This window comes from Eimeria necatrix, genomic scaffold, assembly GCF_000499385.1.
Source record: "Eimeria necatrix Houghton genomic scaffold, Enh_scaff127, whole genome shotgun sequence".
Lineage (NCBI taxonomy): Eukaryota > Apicomplexa > Conoidasida > Eucoccidiorida > Eimeriidae > Eimeria > Eimeria necatrix.
Window position 1 is genome coordinate 37,501 of NW_013652032.1, and position 25,000 is coordinate 62,500.

Consider the following 25,000-nt stretch of genomic DNA (forward strand, 5'->3'; position numbering starts at 1 on the left):
GCGGCGCTCAAGCCGTTGCAGAAGCTGCTTGGGTTGTCGCTTGCTGCTGCCGAGGCTGCTGCTGCTGCCTTTTCCTCAGCTGCAGCAGCAGCTGCAGCAGCAAAACCTGCTAGCCAGTGAAGCAGAGCTGCAATACGCATGCCTGCAGGAGCTACTTCCCGCTGCTGCTGCTGCTGCTGCTGCTGCTGCTGCTGCTCTCCCTGCCCTGCCAAGGGCAGCAAGAATGCTGTTGCTGCAGTGGCCATGCTCGAAATGGCCTCTTCCCCACTGTGCCGCTGCTGCTGCTGCAGCTGCAGCAGCAGCGGCTGCAGCTCAATGCTGCCAAGAGCTGCTATAATTTGCCCCAGCAGCTGCTGCTGCAGCAACGCATTGCCTGCAAGAAGCTGCAGCAGCCGCAGCAGCAGCAGCAGAAGTTGGTTCTTTCGTGCTCGTAGCCAGTGACCCAAAGAGACCGCAAACCCTAAACCCTAAACCCTAAACCCTAAACCCTAAACCCTCAGCCACAGCCCTTCCAAACCTCCTCTTACCAAGTCTGTCGAAGACAGCAGCACTTGCTGCAGCACAGAATCGCCTGCTGAGAGGAGTGCCGCATGCACAAGAGACGACAGCGGCTCCTGCTGCTGCTGCTGCTGCTGCTGCTGCTGCACCGGGCACAGCGCAGCAGCTGCTGCTTGGGGCCCAGCGCCTCTGGCAGCAGACACAAGCAGTTCCAGTGCCTCCACAAGAATTAGTTTGGCGGTGTGGCAGTGCTGGAGCAGCTGCTGTTGCTGCTGCTGCTGCTGCTGCTGCTGCTCCTGCAGCAGCCGCTGCTGTTGGTGCTGCAGCTGCAGCAGCACAGCAGCAAACTCAGCAGCAAAGCGGCAGCATGCATCTGGCAAGCCCCACCGCAGCAGCGCCGCGCAGTTCTTGGCGAACTCTGCGGGGCTTATTCCCTCATTTTCTCCTGCTGCTGCTGTGCCGTGCTGCAGTCGCGTGAAGCCAAAGGGCAGCCCTGTGATGCCGCCGTCGTCTGCAGAAGCAACTTCTTTGCATGCAACGAACTGCTGCAGCAGCAGCAGCAGCAGCTTTGCTGCCTTGCAGACACTGCCCACGCCGCTGCGCCTGCTGCTGCTGCTGCTGCTGCTGCTGCCTGCCTGCTGCTTCTCCGGAGTGGCTGCTGCAGTTGAGAATTCGCCGTGCAGCAGCTGCTGCTGCTCCCGGACAAGGTGCTGCAGCAGCTGCTGCAGCAGGAACCGCAGCAGCAGCAGCAGCTGCTGCAGCACTTGGGCTTCTCGCATGTACTTGCAGCCGTACTCATCTGCTGCCAGCAGCAGCAGACACCGCAGGGCGGTTAAAGACTGAGGGGAAACAGCAACAAGGTTGCTGCTGCTGTTATCAGCAGCAGCAGCAGCAGCTGCTGCTGCTGCTGCTGGATTTGCTGCGTAAACGTCCGACAAAGGCGCAAAGCTCAGCTCGACACCCAGAACCCTCAGCAGCGCCTCAAGGCCCCCCTGCAGCAGCAGCAGCAGCAGCAGCAGCAGCAACAGCAGCAGCAGAAGCAGCAGAGTGTGGGTTGAAGCAAGCTGCGCGTCGCATGTCTCTTCGGCTGTGCTGCTGCTGCTGCTGCTGCTGCTGCTGCTGCTGCTGACCCCACACCTCACCTGTATCGTGCATGCAGCCCTCAAGGGAGGCGACTGCTGCAGCAGCAGCTGCAGCAGCTGCAGCGCATTGGCCCTCAGGGCCTCTGCTGTGGGGCCCTCAGCCCCCAGTGCTGCTGTTAGCTGCTGCATGCAGCTGCCCCCCTGTGAGCAGGCCTCGGCCACAGCTGCTGCTAGCTGCTGCTGCTGCTGCTGCTGCTGCTGCTGCTGCTGCTGCTGCTCGTAGAGCTCCAGGCTGCTGCTGCACTGCAGCAGCCGACGCAGCAGCAGCAGACAGTCTAGCTGCAGCTCACTGTTGCCCAGCTGCAGCAGCAGCACTAGGGCTTCGCCGCCCCCCGTGCTGCAGCAGACACGCCGCAGCAGCAGCAAATGAGCAGCAGCAGCAGCCGCTGCTGCTGCTGCTGCGTTTTTGTCCGTGGGAGACAGGGCTGCAGCTGCTGCAGCGCCTGCAGGAATGCCCGCAGAAGCAGCAGCAGCAGCAGCTGCTGCCAGCCTCTTGTGTCGAGCTTCCGCAGTGTCTGCTGCAGCATCGTTGCTGTTGCTGCTGCTGCTGCCTGTGCCTTCCGCTGCTGCTGCTGCTGCTGCTGCAGGTGGCCCCCGCTGCAGCGCAGCAAACACATGCAAATCTTCCGCCGTTTCGAAGGCGCTGGCCCACTCTGCTGCTGCTGCTGCTGTTGCAGTCGCTGCTGGTGCTGCTGCTGCTGCTGCTGCAAAGGCACCAGCAGGCACCGCAGCGTCCTGCTGCTGCTGCTGCAGCTGCTGCTGCTGCTGCTCAATAACCATGCTAACAAGAGGCGGCGGCTCGCACAGCAGCAGCAGCACTTCTAGAGCTGTTTGAATTGCTTCTTCTACTGCGGGTGACGCCGTGCTGCTGCTGCTGCTGCTGCTGCTGCTGCTGCTGCTGCTGCCTGCGGCGGGAGACCGCAGCAGCAGCATGTTGCAGAGCAGCTCAATGCTGTGCTGGTGAGACCCCACAGGAGTCAAGGGCCCCGTCTTTGCTGCTGAGGGGGTCCATTGCTGCTGCTGCTGCTGCTGCTCCGTGGCTGCCTGCTGCAGATGCTGCCGCTGCAGCTGCTTGCACAGCAGCAGCAGCTGCTGCGCGATTTGCTGCAGCTTAGCAGCAGCAGCATCGTCGACCTCAATGATCTGCGCGTGCTGCAGCTGCGACAGCCCAAGCTGCCGCCTCCCCCCAGCCCCTGCCCCCCCTGCTGCTGCTGCTGCTGCTGCTGCTGCTGCTGCTGCTGCTGCTGGCTCCGGCAGCAAAGGCGCAAAGCCAGACTGCAGCCGCCCCAGCAGCGTGTCTGCCTGCAGCTGCGCCTCGAGGGCCCCCAGCCTGCCCTTGACGTTGCTGTTGAGTTTTTGAAACAGCCGCAGCGCCATTGCTGCTGCTGCTGCTGCTGCTGCTGCTGCTGCTGCTGCTGCTGCTGCGGCTGCTGCTGCGGCGGCGGAGGCTTCACAGACACCCCATACTAGCGGGAAGGCCAAACCACAGACCCTACAGCGCCGCGAGTCGGCAGCGCCGACACAAACCCTAAGCCCTAAACCCTAAACCCTAAACCCTAAACCCTAAACCCTAAACCCTAAACCCTAAACACTCAATACTGGAAGTTAGCTACGACTCCAGGGTAGCCAGAGCGCGCAGATGCTGAAAGCGTCGCTTACAGAAGAGCCGGGCTAGTGTTTAGGGTTTAGGGTTTAGGGTTTAGGGTTTGCCGCTATGGGGGCTGCAGTCGACCGCCAGCGCTGCATGCAGCTGCCTCTGCAATAAATTGTCTTCTGACTTTTTTCAAGCTCAATAATTAGGGTTTAGGGTTTAGGGTTTAGGGTTTGGGGTTTGAGGTCGAGCGTGTAGGGCTTAGGGTTTGGAGGCACCCCAGGGTTCCTTCGAGCGCCCCCCAGAATGGTCAGGCTAGGGTTTAGGGTTTAGGGTTTAGGGTTTAGAGCTGCGTGTATCTGGTGTGGCTTCTGTTGCTGTTGCTGCTGCCATTGCTGCTGCTGCAATTTTTGCTGCCGGTGCTGCCATTTTTTGCGGGAGCGCTAGCAGCTATTCCTGCTGTGTTGCCAGCAGCGGCAGCAGCAGCAGCAGCAGCAGCAGCAGCAGCAACACACTGCAGCAAATGAGAGCTACTCTTTTATTTAGTCTTATTTATAAAGTTAAGCAGAAACAGAAGGCTGTGCTGCTGTCAAAAAGCTCAGCAGCAGCGCCGAACCCGCAGGAACGGCAGCACAGCAGCAGCACAGCAGCAGCACAGCTCCAGCAGCAGCAGCAGCGACACACCAGCAGCAGCAGCAGCAGCGACACACCAGCCGCAGCAACAGTAGCTGCAGAAAGGTACACAACAAGCGTGGCCGTAACAGCAGCAGCAGCCAGCAAAGCATCAGCAGCACCAGGCAACGCAGCAGCAGCAGCAGCGGCAGCAGCAGCAGCAGCAGCAGCAGCACACAGAGATGATGCAGTGGACGCAATTGGGCATCTGAAGCTCAGCAGCACAGCAGCTTGTTAGGTAGCGAGCTAGCTACCCAGCTAGCTGGCTAGCCAGCTAGCTAGCCAGCTGGCTAGCTGTCCAGCTAGCTAGCTGCCTAGCTAGCTGGACAGCTAGCTAGCCAGCTAGCTACCAAAAGAACAACACACCACAGACTAAACAGCAAGGACGAATGGGCCAGCTAGCTACTTGGGCATTCAGTTAGCTAGCTAGCTAGCTAGCTAGCTAGTCAGCTAACTAGCTAGCTAGCTAGCTAGCTAGCTAGCTAGTCAGCAAATTAGCTACCTAGCTAGCTAGTCAGCTAGCTAGCTAGCTAGCCAGCTAGCTAGCTAGCTAGCTAGATAGCTAGCTTGAAGGCGAATGCAGAGAGCAAAAAACGCAAACAAAAGAAAAGAGCAGCAGCAACTTGGAAGCAGCAGCACGTCTTTGCTGCTGGTCGCTGTCCAGCCGTTAGGGAGCTCCTACTGCACTGCTGCTGCGATGCTGCTGCTGCTGCTGCTGCTGCTGCTGCTGTGCTGCAGCTGCTGCTGTGGCGCTGCACAAGAAGCCGCTGACAGCAGCACACCGCACCAGCAGCAGCCGAAGCAACAGCAGCAGCAACAGCAGCAGCAGCAAAAGTTGCTGCAGCCTGAATGCACAAAAAATTGGCCGCAGCGTTTTATTCCGGCGCCACAAAAAAGTCTTGTTGGTGCAGCAGCAGCAGCTGCTGCAGCAGCTGCTGCAGCAGCTGCTGCTGCTGCCGTTGCTCCGGCTGCTGCGCTTGCTGCTGCTGGCGTCGCAGCAGCAGCAGCAGCAGCAGCTGCTGCAGCAAAAATAGCAATAAGCGTAATCAGTTATATTAAGACACCTCCGCTTCTTGGAAGGCGAAGGTAACGCTCTGCTGCGCTGCTGCTGCGCCTCTCGCTGCTGCTGCTGCTGCTGCTGCTGCACGAGTTCCTGTCTTCTAATGTTGCTGCTGCAAGGCTTTGCTGCTATTGATAACTCTGCTGCTCCTGCTGCTGCCGCTGCAACCATTGCTGCTGCTCCTGCTGCGCTTCTTGCTGCTGCTGCTGCGACTGCTGCTGTTGCTGCACTCGCCATTACAAATACATCTGCAGCATGCTATCAACGCAGCAAAGAGCCTACTGCTGCAGCAGACGCTGTTGCTGCAGCTGGTGCTGCTGCAGCTGCAGCAGCAGCTGCTGCTGCTGCTGCACGCTGGCGCTCCTCTTCCCGTAGCTGCCGCTGCTGCAATTGCTACCGCAGCGCTGGGGATGCTCTTCTGCTGCAGCAGCTGCAAATGCTGCTGCCAAGCCTGCGCTGCTGTTGCTGCAGCTGCCTCTGCTGCAGCAGCAGCTGCTGCTGCTGCTGCTGCAGCTGCTCATCCCTGCCTTACTAGCCTACTAATGAATAAATACTTTGTGCTGCTGCTGTTTCTTCCCAGCTGCTTTCGAAACTATTGCTGCTACAGCGCCGCTGCTGCGGTGCGGCCGTTGTCGTTGCCGCAGTGCTGCTGCTGCGCTGCAGCACTGCTGCATTGCTGCTGCTGCTGCTGCTATGCTGCTGCTATGCTGCTGCGCTGCTGCTGCTCCGCTGCTACGTGAACTACATTTTTGCTACTTTACTGCTGCACCTGCTTCGAAGCTGCTCCCTTGCTGCTGCGCATTCTTGCTGCAGCAGCATCGCTTCTGCTATACATTTGCTGCTGCTGTTGCTACTGTTGCTGCTGTTGCTACTGTTGCTGCTGCAGCGCTGCCTGCTGCTGCTGCTGTTTCTGCACTCAACGGGCTTACTATGCAAACTACTGCTGCTAATACTTTGGCTGCTGCTGCTGCGCTTCCAGCAGCACTTGCTGCTGCTGCGCCTGCCAAAGCACCTAGTGCTGCTGCTGCCTGCATTTGCTTCTACCTCCACTGCAGCAGCTGCTGCTGCAGCGGCTGCAGCAGCAGCTGCTGCTGCTAACTACGTTGCGCCCTCCAGGCCTTGCTACGTTCGTTCTATCTGCTACTTACGCTGCTGCCGCTGCTTCTTCTGCCGCTTCTGCTGCTTCTGCTGCTCCTGCTTCTGCTGCAGCTGCTGCTGCTGCGTTTGTTGCTGCTTCCTCTGCTGACTGTGCTTCTTCTGCGGCTTTTGCTTCTTCTTCTGCTGTGTCTTCTGTCGCTTTTGCTGCTTCCGCTGCGGCTGCTTCTGCTCCTGCTTCCGTTTCTGCTGCTGCTGCTTCTGCTGCTGCTTCCATTCCTGCTGCTGCTGCTGCTGCTGCTGCTGCCGGTGATTCGGCTCCTGCTGCTATTTCTGCTTCTGCTGCTGCTTCTGCTCCTATTGCTGCTTCTGCCTCTGCGGCTGCTGCTGCTTCGACTGATTCCTGCTTCTGCTACATGTGCTGCTGCTGCTGTGCTCTGCTGCTGCTACGAGCCCTGCTGCTGTTGCTGCAGACTGCTCTGCCACTGCAGCAATGCATGCTGCTGTCCGTGATGCTGTGTCTTCTGCTGCTGCTGCTGCTGCTGTTAAAATACGGCACCGGTGGTGCTGCTGCTGTTGCTGCAGCAAATCCTAGGTGCAGGCCCGCATCTCCTGTTGCTGCTAAAACTTCGTTCGTTTCTGCTATATGCGCTGCTGCTGCTGCTGCTGCTGCTGCTGCTGCTGCTTCTACATTCGTTGCTGCTGCTTTTGCTGTAGCCGCTGCTACTGCTGCTAGAGAGCTGCTGCTTCATTCCTCTTAAGCTGCTGCTGCTACATGTGCTGCTCCTGCTGCTGCTGCTGCTGCTGCAACCGCTGCTGCTGCTATGTCCGCTGCCCTTGGTGCTTCTACTTCTCCCGAGGTCATCAAATGTGCTGCTGCTGCTGCTGCAGCCCCCTCTGCTTCTACGTTTGCTGCTTCAGCTGCTGCTATACCGCTGCTGCTGCTGCTGCTGCTGCTGTGACCACTGCACTTGTAACTGCTAGATATGCTGCTGCTGCTACAGCAATTGCTGCTGCTGCGCCCTCAGGTATCCCTGCTTCCGTATCTTTGCTCCTAGTTTGCTGCTGCTTTGCGCGCTGCTGCTGCTCCTAAACGCATTGCTGCTGCTGATGCTGCTGCTGCTGCTGCCGCCGCTTCAGCCCCTGCTGCTGTGGCGTCACTTTCACCTGCTGCTGCTAGCTGCTGCTTACGCTACACGGGTTGCTGCTGCTGCTGCTGCTGCTGTTGCTGCTGCGGCTATTCTTGTGGTCTTCGCCGTAGCTAACAGGTGTCTTCTGCTCCTACTAGCTGTGCTGTTGCTGCTGTTGCTGCTGCCGCTGCTGCTGTTGCAGTAGTCTCATGCTTGTTGCTGCTAAATGATGCTGTTGCTGCAGCTCTTCCTGTCTTCTGATTCGCTGCTTTGCTCCTGCTATTCCTGCTGCTGCTGCTGCTACATCTTGCTGCAGCCGCTGCTGCTGCTTCTGCTGCTGCTGCGCCTCTGCTGCTGCTGTGCCTTCTGTTTCCGTTGCTGCGGTGTTTATGTTGTTGGGGCTGCTGCACCGTGCTGCTGCAGCGGCCGCTGCTCGAACGCCTGCTGCTGCTGCTGCTGCTGCTGCTGCTGCGCCTGCCCTCGACGAAGCAAGCAGCAGCTGCAGCAATCTGCTGCAGCAGCAAACAGACGCAAAAACTAGTGCTGTCCTTCCCTCTTCACCTGCTGCATCGGGTCCGCTGGCAAAAAACAAACATAAACCCAGCAGCTGCGGTGTACGTACACTGCAGCAGCAGCTGCTGCTGCTGCAGATACACTGCAGCAGCTGCTGCAAACCCGTCAATGACACTGCATGCATTTGCTTTGGCAAACAGAAATTTAAAACTGCTGCCTCCTTAATAATTAGTTAATTAATTCTTCTATTAATTAATCCCTCTGAGCAGACCAGAAACCTCAACGAGGAGCAGAAGCAGAGGCACGCGCTGCTGCTGCTGCTGCTGCTGCTGCTGTTGCTGCTGCTGCTGTTGCTGTTGCTGCTGCTGCTGGTCCCCAGCAGATCCCAACGAAGCGCAGCACCAGACCCTGCAGCAAAAACAGCAGCTGCAGCAGCCGCAGCACCTGCAGCAGCGGAAAAACCTGCAGCTGCTGCAGCAGCGGTAGCAGCTGCAGCAGCTGAAAAACCTGCAGCAGCTGCAGCAGCAGCAGCAGCTGAAGCAGCTGAAAAAACTTGTTACGTGCCGCGTCGAGTGTATGTACACCTCGCATTAAACTCCACAGTGCGAACCACAAAATCAAGTCCTTCTCTTGCTGCTGCTGCTGTTGCTGCTGCTGCTAAATTCTGCCGCTGCAGCACCTGCTGCAGCTACTGCTGCTGCAGACCAAAAAAGAAAAGAAACGGATGCAACACGAGCACCTGCTACTCCTTGTTGCTGTTGCTGCTGCAGCGCATGCAGCCCGCGACTTTGCCGGCGGGGCTGCTGCTGCTCCTTTTGCCGCTGCTCTGCTGCTGCTGCTGCTGCAGCAGCAACTGCTGCTGCTGCAGCAGCAGCAACTGCTGCTGCTGCTCTTCCAGCTGCAAAGCGGCACCTGAGCATGACCTGCAGCAGCTTCAGCACTCTCAGAGCAAAAGTTCTCGGGGTGTACGTACACCCCACAGGCACTGTATTAACTGCAGCCTTTTCGCTGCTTTGGCTCCTTTGTCCCTGCTGCTGCTGCTGCTGCTGCTGCTGCTGCAGCAGATGCTGCTGTTACAAGAAAACCCGGCCACTTCGCCAAGTTGAGGGCCAAACGCAGGAGCGCATTCGGCGCAGCAGCAGCTCAGCTGCTGTTGCTGCCATCGGCCTGCCCCTGCGGAGAGCGCAGCTGCAGCAGCAGCAGCAGCAGCAGGTCCTGCTGCTGCTGCTGCTGCTGCTGCTGCTGCTCAACAGGTGCAAATGTCCGCTGCCAGACAAGAAGCATCGCCGGAAGAAAGAGAATGCCGAGTGATAAAAGCCTCTGTCTCGGTCCATGCAACCTGTTGCAGCTGCTGTTGCTGCTGCTGCTGCTGCTGCTGCTGCTGCTGCTGCTGCTGCTGCTGCTGTGGCTGTTGTTGCTGGTGGGCTCGCCAGCTGCCAGCTGGTGCCGCCGCTAGTGTCTTTGACTGCTGCGACGAAGCCGCAGCGGTCGGCGCTGCCGCCGCTGCTGCTGCTGCTGCTGCTGCTGCTGCTGCTGCTGCTGCTGCTGCTGGGGGCGCAGCAGCTATCCCCTGGCGAATGCAGCAGGGACAATTAAGGCCCGGAGGAGACCCCAAAATAATGTCTCCTCTCCATCTTGCTGCTTCTTGCTGCCCGCAGGTTTCCGCGCATGCAAAGGGCCAGCAGCTGCACTGCTGCAGCAGCTGCGGCTTTTGCTGCTGCTGCTGCTCCTGCTGCTGCGGCGCCTGCTGCTGCTGCAGCAGCGGGCGGCAGTACCTGTCTTGCTGCTGGGCCGCGGCCGCCGCGCAGCCGGCCTCGAAGTCCGCGCTGCTGCAGCAGCTGCCTGCAGCAGCAGCAGCAGCAGCAGAAGAAGCAAAGAGGTCATCTTCCTGCTCCTCATCAAACAAGCTGCTGCTGAGAGCTGTCTGTACACCCGAAACCCCGTCTTCTGCTGCTGCTGCTGCTGCGCAGGGGCCCTCCAGCAGCGGCGAGTGTATGTACACCTCAAGAGCGCCCCCCGAAAGCACCACAGTTGCTTCCAACCCCACAAATCTTCTCTTGAGCAGCGGTCGCGCAGCAGCAGCAGCAGCAGCAGCAGCAGCAGCGGGAGTGGGGGCGGGCGCAGCAGCAGCAGCAGCAGCAGCAGCAGCAGCAGCAGCAGCAAAATCCCGCTTTGAGGCGTGCAGCGCGTCAAACACGGCTGCTGCCGCCGCCGTGCCCGCCACCTGGAGGCCTGCTGCTGCCGCAGCAGCAGGGCCCCCAGCAGCAGCAGCAGCAGCAGCAGCAGCAGCAGCAAGGCTGCTGCTGCTGCTGCTGCAGGGGTCCGTGGGCTCCGCAGACTGCGTGGGCGTCGAGTGTACAGACAGCGTCTCCTCCACCCCCAAACTTATCCGCCGAGGCGAAAGCTCTTCGGGGCTCGAAGCATCTGAAATAAATAAATAAATAAATAAATAAATAAATAAATAAATAAATAAATAAATAAATAATTAATTAATTAATTAATTAGTTAATTGTTTTGCTGCTGCGGCAGCAGCAAAACAATGAGAAAAGACGTGGCGGAGGAGGCAGCGGCAACGGGATGCACACTCGACAGCAGCAGCAGGAAGAGAAAAGCAATAAGACACGGGAGACGAGAGACACATAAATGGGGGGAAGAAGCAAAAGAGGCAAAAGACAAAAAAGATAAAAAGAAGAAGAAATTAAAAATAAAAAATAAAAAATAAAAGTAATAAAAGAAATTAAAGAAATTAAAAAACAAAAGACAACTGATGACCCTCAAGCAGCAAACACACACACAGCCGCGGAGCCTCGAAGTTGCAGCAGCAGCAGCAGCAGCAGCAGCAGCAGCAGCAGCAACAGCAACAGCAACAGCAACAGCAGCAGCAGCAGCAGCAGCAGCAACAACAGCAGCAGCAGCAGCAGCAGCAGCAGCAGCAATTACTGCAGCACCTGATAAGGGAAGGCCCCACAAATAGGGCTCTTCCTCTGTGAAGCCGCCAGTGGCTGTCTGCAGCTTGGAGAGCATTGCCGCGGCCTTGTAGGGGGCGAAACCCTAAACCCTAAACCCTAAACCCTAAACCCTTACCCCTAACCCTAAACCCTAAACCCTTGAAGCGAGGGCAGGAAAAGACGAACCCGCTAGGAAGGTAAAAGTAGGGACAGCAACAAAATGCCACTGCTGCTGCTGTTGCTGCTGCTGCTGCTGCTGCTGCTTCGTTTTGCTGCTTCACTGCAGGCGCCAGGATGTCTAGGGCAGGCAGCAGCAGCAGCCAAACCCTGAAATGAAAACGGAAGAAAATCGGCAGCAAAATCAAGAAAAAAACAGATGCAGCAGCAGCAGCAACAGCAGCAGCAGCAGCAGCAGCAGCAGCAGCAGCAGCAGACCAGTGGACAAGCACCCCCGGGGAGCGGCCTCCCCCCTGTCCGCCGCAGCAGCAGCACTTCAGATGCAGCAAAAAGATGCTAATTTGCTGCTTAAAAATAATAAATATATTTAATTTATATTTAATTTATTATTAAGAAAGAAAAAAGAAGCAAAACGGCAGCAGCAGCGCCCGCCAGCTCCCCGGGGCGCCCAGCAGCGCCTCCCCCTCACCGAGGGTTTAGGGTTTAGGGTTTAGGGTTTAGGGTTTAGACCTCCCTCGGCTCCCAACACACTGCAGAGTCCCTGCTAAGAGCCGCACACCCGTGTAATCGCGGGGGGAGGGAGACAGGGCAGCAGAAAGGTTTAGGGTTTAGGGTTTAGGGTTTAGGGTTTAGGGTTTAGGGTTTGGCGCCGCTGCCCGCAGCAAAACAGTTAGAGACACAAGCAGCAAAATAAACCACAGTGGGCAGCCAAAGGTCCAGAGACTCAGGAGGCAGATCAGCAGCAGCAGCAGCAGCAGCAACAGCTGCAACAGCAGCAGCAACAGTTACAGCAGCAGCAGCAACAGTGACAGCAGCTGCAGCAAGACTAACACTAGCGGCAGCAGCAGCAGCCGAAACAGCAGCAGCAGCAGCAACTGTTCCAGCAGCAGCGACAGTAGCAGCAGCAACAGCAGCAACAGCAACAGCAGTAGCAGCAAAGACGGGAAGAAGTAAAAGGGGAAAGCAGTTTAACAAACCCTAAACCCTAAACCCTAAACCCTAAACCCCAGGGCTTTCTAATGAAATGTAAACGCTACTGCATGCGCATCCCCGCAGATGCGCAAACCCTAAACCCTGAGTGCTGCAGCAGCAGTAGCAGCAGCAACTGCAGCAGCAGCAACTGCAGCAGCAGCAGATGCAGCAGCAGATGCAGCAACAGCTGCAGCAGCAGCAGCTACAGTAGCAGCTGCAGCAGCGGACAAACCTCGCACCGAGGGTTTAGGGTTTAGTGTTAGGGCTTGCGGTTAAGGCCCTAAACCCTAAACCCTAGCTGCGTGGCGGTTTGCCTGGCGTCTGGCCTAGGGTTTAGGGTTTAGGGTTTGAAACCTCGCGCCGAGGGTTTAGGGTTTAGGGTTTCCTATTTAGGCCGGGCTTGGGACTTAGCGCTTAAGGTTTAGGGTTTGTGGCTTAGGGTTTAGGGTTTAGGGTTTAGGGTTTGGGGTTTCAAACGCAAGAAGTACTTCGCACTGATCTGTTCGTAGTCGATTGACTGTTCATTTAAAACTGTGCTGCTGCTGCTGCTGCTGCTGCTGTAACGCACTGCCAGCAGCAGCAGCAGCAGCAGCAGCAGCAGCAGCAGCGGTAGTCAAGGCAAAAAGAGCAGCATCTGCTGCTGCTTATCAATCTGGCTGCTGCTGCAGCTGCTGCAGGTGGCTTCGCTATTCCTGCTTCTGCTCTTGCTGCAGGTGCGTCAGCTGCTGCAGCTGCTACGGTAGCTGCTGCTGCTGCAGTTGCTGCTGCTGCAGTTGCTGCTGCTGCAGTTGCTGCTGCTGCTGCAGCACTGAGCTTCTGTGCAGGAGTGCAGGGGAGAGCAAAGACCTGGGCGAAGTAAGCATGCAGTATTGCCCCACTGGCGCAGCACCAGCCGCGCTGCTGCTCTGCTGCTGCTGCTGCTGCTGCTGCTGCTGCTGCTGTTGCTGCTGCTGCTGCTGCTGCTGCTGCTGCTGCTGTTGCTGCTGCTGCTGCTGCTGCTGCTGCTGCTGCAGCGCAGGCTGCTCCGACTCACTGTCGTAATTCGACGGGGCCCTCGAACTTACTGAAGACACACTCAGGGCCCCACGCTTGTGGCTGCGCTGCAGCCACTGCTGCAGCCACTGGTCTGCTGCTCCTGCTGCTGCACCTGCTGTTGCTGCTGCAGCATCCGCTCCTGCTGCACCTGCTGCTGCTGCTGTTGCTGCTGCCCTTGCTGCTGCTTCTTCTGCTGCAGCTCTCAAGTCTTTCTCGGCTGTACTTACGGCGGACAGCGGCTTCTCAGGCGGCATGGAAAATGAAGCAGAAGCAACAGCAGCAGCACGTGCTGCTGCTGCTGCTGCAGCAACAGTGGGTGCTGCAGCAGCTGCTGCTGCTGCAACGTTTGCTGTTGCAGCCCCCGGGCTGCTGCTATAAGGTGCTGCTGCTCTCGGAGTAGCTGCAACAGGCGCTTGCAGCGCCAAAGCCACATGGCTGCCTGTACGTGCTGCTGCTGCTGCTGCTGCTGCTGCTGCTGCTGCTGCTTTCGAGATATACGCACAGCGAGGAAACCCACCAGGGGTGCGCGCAGCAAGCCATCCCGTCAAGGGGGCAGCAGCTGCTGCTGCTGCTGCTGCTGCTGCTGCTCCTGTTGCTGCTGCTCCTGTTGCTGCTGGGGCCTCAGCGCCTTTCTGGTCGCAAACATATGTATACAGAGGCTCCTGCTGGGGGCTTCTGCTGCTTGGTACCTCTTGCTGCAGCTGCTGCTGTTGTGGATGCTGCTGCTGCTGCTGCTGCTGCTGCTGCTGCTGCTGCTGCTGAAGCTGAAGCTGGCCCTGCACGCAATTCGGATCGCTACTGCTGCAGTCTCTGCCCATTGGGGTGCTGCTTCGGTCGCGGCAGCTGCTGCTGTTCCTGCTGCAGCTGCCCCTGCTGCTGCTGCTGCTGCTGTTGCTGCTCCTGCGGCTGCTCCTGCTGCTGCGGGGAGACAGCTCTCTGCTGCTGCAGTCAGGAGTGCCCTTTGACCCCTGTCTGCTGCTGCTGCTGCTCATGCTGCTGGTGTCGCTGGCCAAAGTAAAGTACTGCGTCTCGCAGTGCTGCTGCTGCTGCTGCTGTCGCTGCTGCTGCTGCTGCTGTAGGTGCTGCTGCTGCATCTGCAGCTCGTTCTCAAAAAACTGCAGTGGACTTCCTGCCTCTCCTCTGTTGCGGCTGTCTTTTATGCTGCTGCCGCTGCTGCTGCTGCCGCTGCTGCTGCCAGCTTCTGTCTGCTGCTGCAGCTGCTGCTGCTGCTGGCGGTGGCGCTTTGCAGCAGCAGCCTTGCTTCTGTGAGCTGCTGCTGCAGGCGACCTGCGCTGAGATGTTGCATCTGCTGCAGCAGCAGCACCTAAGGAAGCCAGCCTAACCTGCAGCACCTGGATAAGCCGCTGCTGCTGCTGCAGCGTGGTTTGCTGCTGCTGCAGCAGCAGCTCCTGCTGCTCCAGCGCCTCTCGCTGCTGCTGCGCTGTTTCCCGAAACCTCCCCAACTCGTCCTGTAAGTCTAAGCAGCCTCTTAATCCTCTGTAGCTGCTGCTGCTGCTGTTGCTGCGCCTGCAGCAGCTGCTGCTGCTGCTGCTGCTGCTACCCCAGAAGCCGCTAGCCGCTGCTGCCTGAGGACCCAACGAAGAGCGCCGCTGCTGCTGAACGCGCTGCTGCTGCTGCTGCTGCTGCTCCCGTTCCTGCTGCTGCTGCTGCTGCTGCTGCTGCTTCTGGAGCGCACCCGGTTCCTCCGGTGGAAGTTTGTCAGGACAGACAGACTGCCACGGCTGGTGCTGCTGCTGCGGCTGCTGCCTCTGCTGCAGCAGCTCGGGCTGCTGCCGCTGCTGCTGCTGCTGCTGGTCTTGCTGCAGCTCCTGCAGAGATGCAGCACTTGCTGCTGTGCTTTGCTGCAGCCTCGAGACGCCTCTTGTCTCCTCGTCGCTGCTGCACAGCGGGCTGTCTTTGCAGCGGCCAAAGCTGCTGCTGCTGCTGCTGCTGCTGCTGCTGCTGCTGCTGCTCCAGAGAGCTGACTCGTCACATGTGCTGCTGCCAGGGCCTCCCAATCTGCAGCAGCAAGAGCTGCTGCCGATTTTGGCACTCTCCGAAGCAGCATCCTTTAGCAGCAGCTCTTCTGGCTGCCTTGAGGGGATTCTGCTGCTGCTGCTGCTGCTGCTGCTGCTGCTGCTGCTGCTGCTGCTGCTGCTCCCCCTAATCTCTTCCGCAGCTTCTAAGGGGTCTATCCTTTTGTACTTTGCTGCTGACGGTTCACAGCCATCCGCAGCAGCTGCAGCAGCTGCAGCAGCAGCAGCTGCTGCCGCTGCTGTTGCTGCTGTTGGGGCCCCACAATCTGCTGCTGCATGCATTGCCACGGGAGCTACTGGTGCAGCTGTCAGCACCCGTTCTGCATCTTGCGCTGCTGCTGCTGCTGCTGCTGCTGCTTCTGCAGCTGCTGCTGCTGCTGCTTCACTTGCTGCTAGAGCGTCCGCAGCTGCTGCTGCAGCAGCAGCACCACACAAAGACCCCGCGGAGGAATAGGAATCACCCAAAGCTGTGCAGGCCGTTCTTACGCTGCAGCAGCTCTGCTTTTGCTGCTTTTGCTGCTGCTGCTGCTGCTGCTGCTGCTGCTGCACAAGGCGCTGCTGCTGCTCCTGCAGTCTGTGCTGCTGTCGCAGCTGGACCTGTCTCTGCCAGAGCTGTAAATGGCTCTGCTGCTGCTGCTGCTGCAACTGATGCCGGTGTTGCAGCTGCTGCAGCTGCTGGCGCTCCTGCGTGTTATGCTGCTGCTGCTGCAGCTGCTGCTGCTGCTGCTTCAGCTGCTGCTGCTGCTTCAGCTGCTGCTGAGCACCGGCTGCAATGCTTAGCTGCGGGGGCCCCCCCAGGGCACGCGGGGCCCCCAGTGCTGGCCTGGCTGGGGAAAGAGCAGCAGAAGCAGCAGCAGCAGCAGCAACGGCTGCTGCTGCTGCTGTGTGTGCTGCAGCAGCGTCTGCTGCAGCAGCATGAAGGCTGCAGCCCCTGCTGTAACCAAGGGGAGGCCGCTGCAGCGCGCAGGCAGCAGCAACAGTGTGTCTTTGCTGCCTGCAGTGGCTGCTGCCGCTGCCGCTGCTGCTGCTGCTGCCGCCATGTCCGTAGCTGCAGCTGTAGCTGCTGCGGTTGCTGCTGCGGCTGCTGCTGCTGCTGCTGCTGCTGTTGCACCAGCTGCTGCGCGTGTGGCTCCTGCCCTCTGAAGGGCAAGTCCCTGAAAGCCCGCGGTGTCTGCTGGGGAGCCAGAAGTCGCTGCTGGGTGGCTGGAGGCAGATTTGCTGCTGCTGTTGCTGCTGCAGCTGCTGCAGCTGCTGCTGCAGCTGCTGCTGCTGCAGCTGCTGCAGCACAAGAAGCTGCCTCTGCTGGTACTCCTGGACCGGCAGGGCCTTGTACCTCGTGGACTCCATTAATTCTGCTGTCAACGCTCCTGCTGCAGCTGTAGCTGCTGCTGCTGCTGCTGCTGCTGCTGCTGCTGCTGCTGAAGCCCGGAGCTCTCAGTGGTGCTGCCAGTGATAATGTGTGTGCAGCAAAGCAGCAGAAATAAAAAGGAAAGAACAGTTTGGAGAGAGTTCCTTGAAGCGGCTCCGGTGAGCTGCTTGCTGCTGCTGCTGCTGCTGCCGCGGCTGTTGCTGCTGCTGCTGCTGTTGCTGCTGCAGCTGCTGCTGGTTTTTGCTGCTGCGCCTTATGCAGCAACGCAGCACACATAATCTTGTGGGAGCAGCAAGAGCTCTAGCAGCTGCTGCAGGAGCTGCTGCTGCAGCAAACCAACGGGGCCCCCCAAGGCTGCAGCAAGAAGAGCCTTCGAGGCGCTTCAGCGAGCAGCAGCAAAGGAATTAAATTAATTATTTATTTAATCATTTATTTTCTTCTTATTATAAAACAAAACCAAAAAACTGAGGCAAAGACCGCTGAGTTGCAGCAGCAGCAGCAGCAGCAGCAGCATCGCTAGTGCTGCTCTCCGTTGACTCGAGAGCAGCAGCAGCAGCAGCAGTGGCAGCAGCAGCAGCAGCAACTGCTGCTGCTGCTGCTGGTAAACCAAGATTTCCGTTTCCTCATTAATTTTCCATGCATCGCCTAAAATGCAAACCCTAAACCCTAAACCCTAAACCCTACGACCGAAACCCTACAGCCAGCAGCAACCACAATCGACAGCTAGCTTCAGCCACAAGCCCCCAAAACCTAAACCCCAAACCCTAAACCCTAGGCCCCAAACCCTAATTTGCATTTCTGGACCCTAAACCCTAGAAAGCAGCAGATTTCTGAAGTGTGAAGCTCTCTTCCGGCTGCCCTAAGCCCTAAACCCTAGACCCCAAACCCTAAACCCTAAACCCTAAACCCCCTCCGTTCGGCTGCGCCCTTGAGTCTTCATCTTGAGATATTTGCTGCTAAGGTCTCCCCACAAAGACTACGCGCTGTTCAGGACGAGGGTTTAGGGTTTAGGATCGAAGAATTAGGGTTTAGGGTTTAGAATCGGCGAATTAGGGTTTAGGATCGGCGAACTAGGGTTTAGGGTTTAGGATCGGCGAATTAGGGTTTAGGGTTTAGGATCGGCGAATTAGGGTTTAGGGTTTAGGATCGGCGAATCAGGGTTTAGGGTTTAGGATCCGCAAATTAGGGTTTAGGATCGGCTAATTAGGGTTTAGGATCAGCAAATTAGGGTTTAGGGTTTGGGCCCGAGGGTTTAGTCCTATCTAGAGAAACAACTTGCTGCTGCAAACGCCAAGACACGCACTATCCCGTTTCTGCTGCTGATGTTGCTATTCTTCCGTGTTGCTGCTGCTGCTGCTGCTGTGGCTGCTGCTGCTGCGATTGCTGCTCTCTGCTGCTGTGGCTGCTGCTACTGCGATTGCTGCTCTCTGCTGCTGTGGCTGCTGCTGCTGCTGTGCGTGCTGCTGCTGCTGCAGTGCGTGCTGCTGCTGCTGCTGTGCGTGATGCTACTGCTCCTGTCGCTGCTGCTGCTGCTGGGTGCTGCTGCTGCTCCTACCGCTACTGCCGCTGCTGCAGATGCTGCTGCTGCTGCTGCCGTAGGTGCAGCTGCTGCTGCAGTCGCTGCTGCCGCAGCTGCTGCTGCTGCTGCCGCAGCAGCAGCAGCAACCGCTGCTGCTGCTGACAAAGCTGCTGCTGCTGCTGTTGCTGCAGAGTTGCTGGCTGCGCCGCAGCAGCGGCAGGCACAACAGTAGCAGCAGCAACAACAACAGCAGCAGCAGCTACAGCAGCAGCTGCTTCTGCTTGAGTCTATTTTATTTATTTGTTCTCCTCTTTTGCTTCTTTTTTGTTTTTATTTATCTTTTTGTTTCTCTAAATTTAAATATTTAATTCTTTTTGTCTTTTTGCTTCCTGTGTCTTCTTGAGGTGTATCTACACCCCGCGGCAGCTGACATTGAGCCGCAGCTGCTGCAGCTGCCTATACACCTGAAGCAGCCGCTGCTGCCAAAACAAAACTCTGTCTTGCTGCTGCTGCAGCAGCCCCTGCAAAGCCCTCTCAGCCCGCAGCAAATGAGGCAGACACAGAGCATAGTCCATTAACTCCACCTGCAGCAGCAGCAGCTGCTGCTGCTGCAGCAGCAGCAGCTGCTGCTGCTGCTGCTGCTGCTGCTGCCCCACTTGTTCGTTGCGCAGCAACAGCAGCTTTGGGTGGTTTTCTCGAGAACTGTTTGTATCTGCGTGGTTCTGGCTGCTGCTGCCGCTGCTGGATTGCTGTTCTTCAGCAGCAGTAGCAGCAGCAGCAGCAGCAGCAGCAGCAGCAGCAGCAACAGTCCGCCTCGCTGCAGCTGCAGTAGGTGGAGGCTGGCTAGGCGTGTAGTAGAGAAGCTTAGGGACCCCTGCAGCAGCAGCAGCAGCACAGCAGCAAAGCAGCAGCACAGGACGCGTGTGCTTCAGCAGCCCTCCGTGCTTTTGCGCATGCAGGAAGTGCAGCAGCAGCTGCTGCAGCAGCAGCAGCTGCAGCAGCAGCAGCAGCTGCAGCAGCAGCAGCAGCTGCAGCAGCAGCAGCAGCTGCAGCAGCAGCAGCAGCTGCAGCAGCACACCGTGAAGGGCCAGGCGAGCTGCGCGCGATAAGATCACCACATCTCCAGAACGCAGGACCACCGGCAGGGGCTCTTGCCTGCAGCAGCAGCAGCAGCAGCAGCAGCAGCAGCAAGAGCAGCAGCAAAACGAGCGGTACAGCAGCAGCAGCAGCAAGAGCAGAAGTGCGGGTGAAACCTGGCGCGGCAGGCAAAGACCTGCAGCAGTAGCAGCAGCAGCAGCAGCAGCAAACCAGCAGCAGCAGCAGCAGCTGCTGCTGCTGCTGCTGCTGCAGCAGCATAGCAGCAGCAGCAACTAGCGCTTCTCCTACTGTCGTGTGCTGCCGCCAATAAGAAAGATGCAGGGAAGGCCCAAGCTGCAGATACACCCAAAACGAAGTGCAGCAAAGAGTAGCAACAGTTCGCCAGACTGCTGCTGCTGCTGCTGCTGCTGCTGCTGCTGTTTAGGAGAGCAGCAGCAGCAATAGCAAAAAGGCCTGGGCTGCGGCAGTTGGCAGAGCATCTCAGCTGCGCTGCTGTTCACGAAAAGGCAGCAGCAGCACCAGCAGCAGCGTGACCAACAGCAGCAACAGCAATAGAGGGTGCAGCAGCAGCAGCAGCAGCCACAGCAGAAGCAGCAGCAGCAGCAGCCATAGCAGCAGCAGCCGCAGAACAGGCCTGAAAAGCGGCAGCCACAGAGGCCACAGCAGCAGCAGCAGCAGCAGCCGCCGCAGAGGCTCGAGCAGCGGCAGCAGCAGCAGCAAAAGAGCTTCCAGAAGCAACAGCAGCAACAGCAGCAGCAGCAGCAGCAGCAGCAGCAGCAGCAGCAAAATACCTGATTGAGACAAGAGGCACCTCCGTGTCTGCTTCTGCGTCGTCTTTGTGGCCCCTCAGTCTGTCTCCTCCTTTATACAAATTAATCAGCGCCACCTGCAGCCACCAAACCCGCAGCAACCTGCTGCTGCTGCTGCTGCTGCTGCTGCTGCTGCTGCTGCTGCTGCTCTTGCTTAAGCACTGTAGTGTGGCGTACCTGCAGCGCTGCAGCCGTTTCTGCAACAGCCTGCTGCTGCTGCTGCTGCTGCTGCTGCTGCTGCTGTTGCTGCTGGTGCATGGCTGCTGCTTGCAAAGCATAGCCAGCGATAAAGTTCAACACAGGCGGCAAGGACGGCCCACTGCTGCTGCTGCCGCTGCTGCTGCTGCTGCTGCTGCTGCTGCTGCTGCTGCTGCTGCTGCTTTCGCTGACCCCAGCGCTGCTTTTTGGACCTGCCAGTGCACTGTTCTGCAGAGCCAACTGTTGCTGCTGCTGCTGCTGCTGCTGCTCCCTCTGCTGCTCTTGCTGCTGCTGCTGCTGCTGCTGCTGCTGCTGCTGCTGCTGCGCGTAGTAGGTGCGCGCCCCCCAGTCATAGACTTGAGAGCCAACTGAAGACCACCGCAGGCCCGCGGGGGGCGGCAGGAAGTGCAGCAGCAGCTGCTGCTCTGCTGCTGCTTCCTGCTGCGTCCACTCAGAAGTGCTGCGGTGTTGCTGCTGCTGCTGCTGCTGCTGCTGCTGCCAAAACCGCCAGCTGCTGCTGCTGCTGCTGCTGCTGCTGCTAAGGACTGGCGGCGCTTCAGAGGAGCTCCGCAACTGCTCCAGCAGCTGCACACGGCTGCATTTAGTAAAATAGGGCCCTTGTGTCTTTTCTGCTGCTGCTGCTGCTGCTGCTGCTGCTTCTGCTGCTGCTCCTCTTGCTGCTTCTGCTGCTGCTGTTCCTGCTCCTTCTGCTGCTCCCGCTCCTGCTGCTGCTGCTGTGGCTGGTGGTGCTGCTGCTGCAGCGGCACTCCGCTCAGATTCCCCTGTCGCCCCCACAGTGTTGCCGCAGTCCGGCTCCTGCTGCTGCTGCTGCTGCTGCTGCTGCTGCTGCTGCTGCTGGCATAAGTTGCAGATTGCTGGGGGCCGCAGCTGGGAAGAGACAATTTCGTCAGCCAGCAGCAGCTGCTGCGGCAGCGACAGCAGCCCGGGCAGCAGCAAAGCCCCGCTGCAGTGGCTTGCGGCCCAAACCCTGGGCCCTGCAGCAGCAGCAGCAGCAGCAGCAGCAGCAGCGCCTGCTGCTGCTGCAGTTGCTGCTGCAGTCGATGCTGCACCCGATGGGAGTGGCGCGTCGCGAGAAGCAGCGGCAACAAGAGCTTCTGCTGCTGCTCTGGCTGCTGCTGCTGCTGCTACATCGTGGGGAGTTTCCGTGCTGCTGCTGCTGCTGCTGCTGCTGCTGCTGCATGCAGCTGCTGCTTTCTTCTGGCTGCGCTTGCTTCTGCCTGCAGCAGCAGCAGCAGCAGCAGCAAGTGGAAGCTTGTCGAACTCCATGTGCTGTCCCTGTAGGCCTGCAAGGCCAAAAACCTCCCCGCGTACTTGCTGCTGCTGCTGCTGCTGTTGATGCTGCTGTTGCTGCTGCTGCTGCTGCTGCTGCTGCTGCTGCTGCTGGAGGAGAAAGGAGCTGAAGTCCATCTCTCGCAGCTTCACTTCTGCTTCTTTAAAAAGGTCAGGGGGCCCCCTTAGGGGCCCCTGAGGGTTTAGGGGCCCCTGAGGGTTTAGAGGCCCCTGAGGGTTTAGGGGCCCCTGAGGGTTTAGGGGCCCCTGAGGGTTTAGGGGCCCCTGAGGGTTTAGGGGCCCCTGGGAGAGGGCCATGGTCAGGGGCGCTGCAGCAAATATGTCCTAAGGCTTAAACCCTTCAAAACCCTAAACCCTAAACCCTAAACCTTAAACCCTAAACCCTAAACCCTAAACCCTAAACCCCAAACCCTAAATCGTGGCTCACAAGGCTGCGAAGGCGCCTTGCCGCCTTGCGGAAGAACAAAAAACCTCTATAAACCCTTGGCCCTGTACCCTAAACCCTCAGCCGTAAACCCTAAACCCTAAACCCTAAACCCTAAACCCTAGCAACTGAACAATATATTGCCCAACAATCTTAAATCCTGCCTTTAAACTCTTAAATGGCTAAATGGGGGCCCCCAGCTAAGGGCCCAGGGCCTCAGGGGCCCCCAGGGGCCCCTAGGGGGCCCCCAGGGGGCCCCTAGGGGGCCCCCAGGGGGCCCCCAGGGGGCCCCCAGAGCCTGTAAGGTCCCGAGAGTGTTCATATTCGTCAACAAAGCTGGATTTGGTGGTTTTTTGTCTGAAATAAATCATTTATATTTGAAATAAATCATTTATATGAATTTAATGAATTAATTTAATCCTTTATTTGAAAAGAAAGACGAAACAGACGGAGCCAGGGAGTTCGGGTGTACAGACACTGCAGTCCTGCACTGTCGATACACCTCAGCGCCGTCTGCAGAATCTGAAACTTCTGAAACTCAAAAGTGAATAATTTAAACTGCATTACATTTTGATTGGATTAATACTTTTAATCTCTTAAGCCTGCAGCAGCAGCAGCAGCAGCAGCTGCTGCTGCTGCTGCTGCTGCATGCAGCAGCTTGCATGCAGCAGCAGCAGCAGGCGATGGGTCTGCGAGGCCCCGGCACACTCGGGGGGCCCCCTGGGGGCCCCCGGGGCCCCCAGCCAGCCCCACTTGTGGCTGTACCCTGGGGGGCCCCTGGGGCCCCCAGGGGGCCCCTGCTGCTGCTGCTGAGGCCAGCAGCAGCAGCAGCAGCTAGAAGTGAAATGCTGCAGCAGCAAGGAAGGCAAAAAGAAGCAAAAAGTGACAAAAAGAGAAAAGGAGACAAAACGAGACATCAGAGAAAACTTGTTTTTAGATTTGTTGATTAAAAAGATTATTTGAAGATAGTCCTTAGCAGGAGGCCCCCTGAGAAAGAAGACAAACAAGCAGCAGCAGCAGCAGCAGCAGCAGCAGCAGCTGCAGCAGCAGCTGCAGCAGCAGCTAAGATCCCATACTGAAAGAGTTTTGATTTCCCTGCAGCGCCTAAGGCTGAGGGTCTAGGGTTTAGAGTCTAGGCTTTAGGGTTGAGGGTTTAGGGTTTAGGTTTTAGGGTTTAGGGTTTAGGGTTTACAGCATATGCGCCGAGCAAGGGTCACTTGTTTGCTGCTTTCTAGCAGTGCAAGCCAGAGATGCAGCAGCTGCAGCTGCAGCAGCAGCAGCTGCAGCAGCAGCAGCAGCAGATGACTGCTTCGGCCGTGTTGCTGCAGCAGCAACACCAGGAAGAATGGAACCAGGCCTGCTCAGAGTCTCCCTGTCGCTGCAGCAGCAGCAGCAACAGCAGCAGCAGCAGCAGCAGCAGCAGCAGCAGCAGCAGCAGCAGCAGCAGCAGCGAAGGGAGTATGGGAGAAGTGCTTGTGCTGCATGAGAGATCTTGTGGGGAGCTGCAGAGACACCTCGCGCTGCAGGGCGTTGTGCTGCAGCAGCTAAATTCAGGTGTACAGACAGCTGCTGCTGCCTTGGAGCTTCCTTGCCCCACGCTGCACAGGCGCAGGCTGCTGCAGGCTGTGGCTGCGCTGCAGCAGCAGCAGCAGCAGCAGCAGCAGCAGCAGCAGCAGCAGCAACTGAGGCAGCCTGCAGCAGCAGCAGACAATCACGACGAAGCCGCAGCAGACACTGAAGATGAAATTGACACAGACGCGCAGCAAACAAGTGGCAGCAACATGCTTGCTGCTGCTGCTGCTGCTGCTGCTGCTGCTGCTGCTGCTGCTGCTGGTCAGAGCAACGCAGGCCAATCCACGCACTGCATCTGTTTCTTCGGCGGAGGCAGCAGCAGCAGCAGCAGCAGCAGCAGCGAGGGGACTAGTCTGGCATGTGTTTGCTGTTGCAGCGACTGCTGCAGCAGCAACTTCAGAGCAGCCGCAGCAGCAGCAAGAGCAACTTGCTGCTGCAGCTGCAGCTCCTGCTGCAGTGTTGCGCTGCGGTACTTGGGGGGCCCCAAAGTGACTTCTCTCTGCTGCATTGAGCAGCAGCCGCAGCCACTAAAGCCGCGGCAGCAGCAGCAGCAGCAGCAGCAACAGCTGCTGCTGCTGACCACCGCTGAGGGGGCGCTGCTGTCGGTCAAGCGCCAACCCAGCAGCAGCAGCAGCAGCAGCAGCAGCAGCAGCAGCTTGGAAGTGAAGGGCATTCGCGTAGGGAACAGCAGCAAAGCGTCCACTGTTGCTGGCAGCGTCTCTTATGCCCTTATTGCTGCAGCAGCAGGTGTCTTTGGCTTGGGAGTTTGCTGCAGCGGGGAGCTGCTGCAGCAGCAGCAGCCGCAGCAGCAGGTGCAGTGGTGCTTCGTGCCGCGGCTGCTGCCGGCGCTGCTGCGCTGCAGCGTTGCTGCTGTCTGCTGCAGCAAGCAGCACGTTGTTGCTGCTACGCAGCACGGCTGCTGCCTCACTTGGGGCAGCAACTTGTGTGGGGAGTTAGGCATAGGTGCAGCAGGAGGGCAGCAGCAGCAGCCGCAGCTGCTGCTGCTGCCGCAGCCCATTGTCCACGTTGCTGCTGGAGAGGGCTTCACCGTCGTTGCTGCTGGCTCCCCAGAAGCGCCGGAAGCAGCAGCAGCAGCAGCAGCAGCAGCAGCAGCGCCAGCCGTAGCAGCAAGCCCAGCAGCAGCAGCAACAGCAGCAGCAACAGCAGCAGCAACAGCAACAGCAGCAGCAGAAGGCTTTGCTTGGGCCTGGGGCCTCAACTGCTACGGCCAGCTCGGCGTCGGGGACACGGAGCCCCGCTACAGCCCGCAGCAAATCCTGCATGCAGACTGCAGCAGCAGCAGCAGCAGCAGCAGCAGCAGCAGCAGCAGTTTGGGCCTCGTGCCGCTGCCGCCTATTGTGCAGGTGGCTGCGGGAAATGGTTTTGCTGCGCTGCTGACGAGAGAAGGTGTGCTGCTGCTGCAGGGAAGGCCTCCTTCCAGGTGTACGGACAGCAAACTGCTGCGCAGCAGCAGCAGCAGCAGCAGCAGCAGCAGCAGCAGCAGCAGCAGCGGCTGCTGCTGCGGGAACAACTTTTGCGGCGGCCTTCCCGTTATTTGTAGCGCGGCTAACGTCCCAAGTAGGCAGATGCTGCTGTTGCTGCTGCTGCTGTCGCCGTTGCTGTTGCTGCTGTTGCTGCTGAGCTGCACGTCTGCAGTTGCTGCTGCTGCTGCTGCTGCTGCTGCTGCTGCTGCTGCTGCTGCTGCTGCTGCTGCTGCTTCCTAATCGCGCCCCTGCTGCTTCCCAAGCTGCCGCTGACCCTCACTTCTCCTACGCTGCAGTCCTCATTATCCCTGCCGCCCCTGCTATTGCTGCTGCTGCCGCTGCTGCCA

General features: G+C 58.6%; 7 protein-coding genes across 7 annotated transcripts in view; 2 read left to right on the plus strand and 5 right to left on the minus strand.

Annotated features, from left to right (window-relative positions):
* Positions 1 to 3,017, minus strand: part of ENH_00009340 (hypothetical protein) — a gene marked incomplete at both ends in the record, with an annotated part of 9,969 nt that extends 6,952 nt beyond the window's left edge. The window contains 2 exons of the mRNA XM_013578722.1: positions 1 to 383; positions 528 to 3,017. The exon at positions 1 to 383 is cut by the window's left edge and continues 280 nt beyond it. Coding sequence (XP_013434176.1) covers positions 1 to 383; positions 528 to 3,017 — 2,873 coding nt within the window. The remainder of the gene's footprint in view (positions 384 to 527) is intronic.
* Positions 3,018 to 3,754: 737 nt separating this feature from the next.
* On the plus strand, positions 3,755 to 4,141 carry ENH_00009350 (hypothetical protein; the record flags this gene model as incomplete). Its single annotated transcript, XM_013578723.1, has 1 exon — positions 3,755 to 4,141. One exon carries the CDS (start codon positions 3,755 to 3,757, stop codon positions 4,139 to 4,141), a length of 387 nt encoding a protein of 128 aa, XP_013434177.1.
* A 1,966-nt stretch (positions 4,142 to 6,107) lies between these two features.
* On the minus strand, positions 6,108 to 6,335 carry ENH_00009360 (hypothetical protein; the record flags this gene model as incomplete). Its single annotated transcript, XM_013578724.1, has 1 exon — positions 6,108 to 6,335. The coding sequence occupies one exon, from the start codon at positions 6,333 to 6,335 to the stop codon at positions 6,108 to 6,110; it is 228 nt and encodes a 75-aa protein (XP_013434178.1).
* Positions 6,336 to 6,815: 480 nt separating this feature from the next.
* On the minus strand, positions 6,816 to 10,725 carry ENH_00009370 (hypothetical protein, conserved; the record flags this gene model as incomplete). The annotated part of the gene is made up of 6 exons (XM_013578725.1): positions 6,816 to 7,023; positions 7,344 to 7,662; positions 7,973 to 8,109; positions 8,614 to 8,771; positions 9,041 to 10,125; positions 10,650 to 10,725. The coding sequence occupies 6 exons, from the start codon at positions 10,723 to 10,725 to the stop codon at positions 6,816 to 6,818; spliced, it is 1,983 nt and encodes a 660-aa protein (XP_013434179.1).
* Positions 10,726 to 12,532: 1,807 nt separating this feature from the next.
* ENH_00009380 (hypothetical protein, conserved) lies at positions 12,533 to 16,216 on the minus strand (the record flags this gene model as incomplete). Its single annotated transcript, XM_013578726.1, has 1 exon — positions 12,533 to 16,216. The coding sequence occupies one exon, from the start codon at positions 16,214 to 16,216 to the stop codon at positions 12,533 to 12,535; it is 3,684 nt and encodes a 1,227-aa protein (XP_013434180.1).
* Positions 16,217 to 17,795: 1,579 nt separating this feature from the next.
* Positions 17,796 to 21,290, minus strand: ENH_00009390 (hypothetical protein, conserved; the record flags this gene model as incomplete). Its single annotated transcript, XM_013578727.1, has 6 exons — positions 17,796 to 17,957; positions 18,189 to 18,631; positions 18,836 to 18,912; positions 19,144 to 19,188; positions 19,647 to 19,741; positions 19,842 to 21,290. 6 exons carry the CDS (start codon positions 21,288 to 21,290, stop codon positions 17,796 to 17,798), a joined length of 2,271 nt encoding a protein of 756 aa, XP_013434181.1.
* Positions 21,291 to 22,847: 1,557 nt separating this feature from the next.
* The window catches only part of ENH_00009400 (hypothetical protein, conserved), a gene marked incomplete at both ends in the record, with an annotated part of 8,028 nt that continues 5,875 nt past the window's right edge, over positions 22,848 to 25,000 (plus strand). The window contains 2 exons of the mRNA XM_013578728.1: positions 22,848 to 24,747; positions 24,950 to 25,000. The exon at positions 24,950 to 25,000 is cut by the window's right edge and continues 960 nt beyond it. Coding sequence (XP_013434182.1) covers positions 22,848 to 24,747; positions 24,950 to 25,000 — 1,951 coding nt within the window. The remainder of the gene's footprint in view (positions 24,748 to 24,949) is intronic.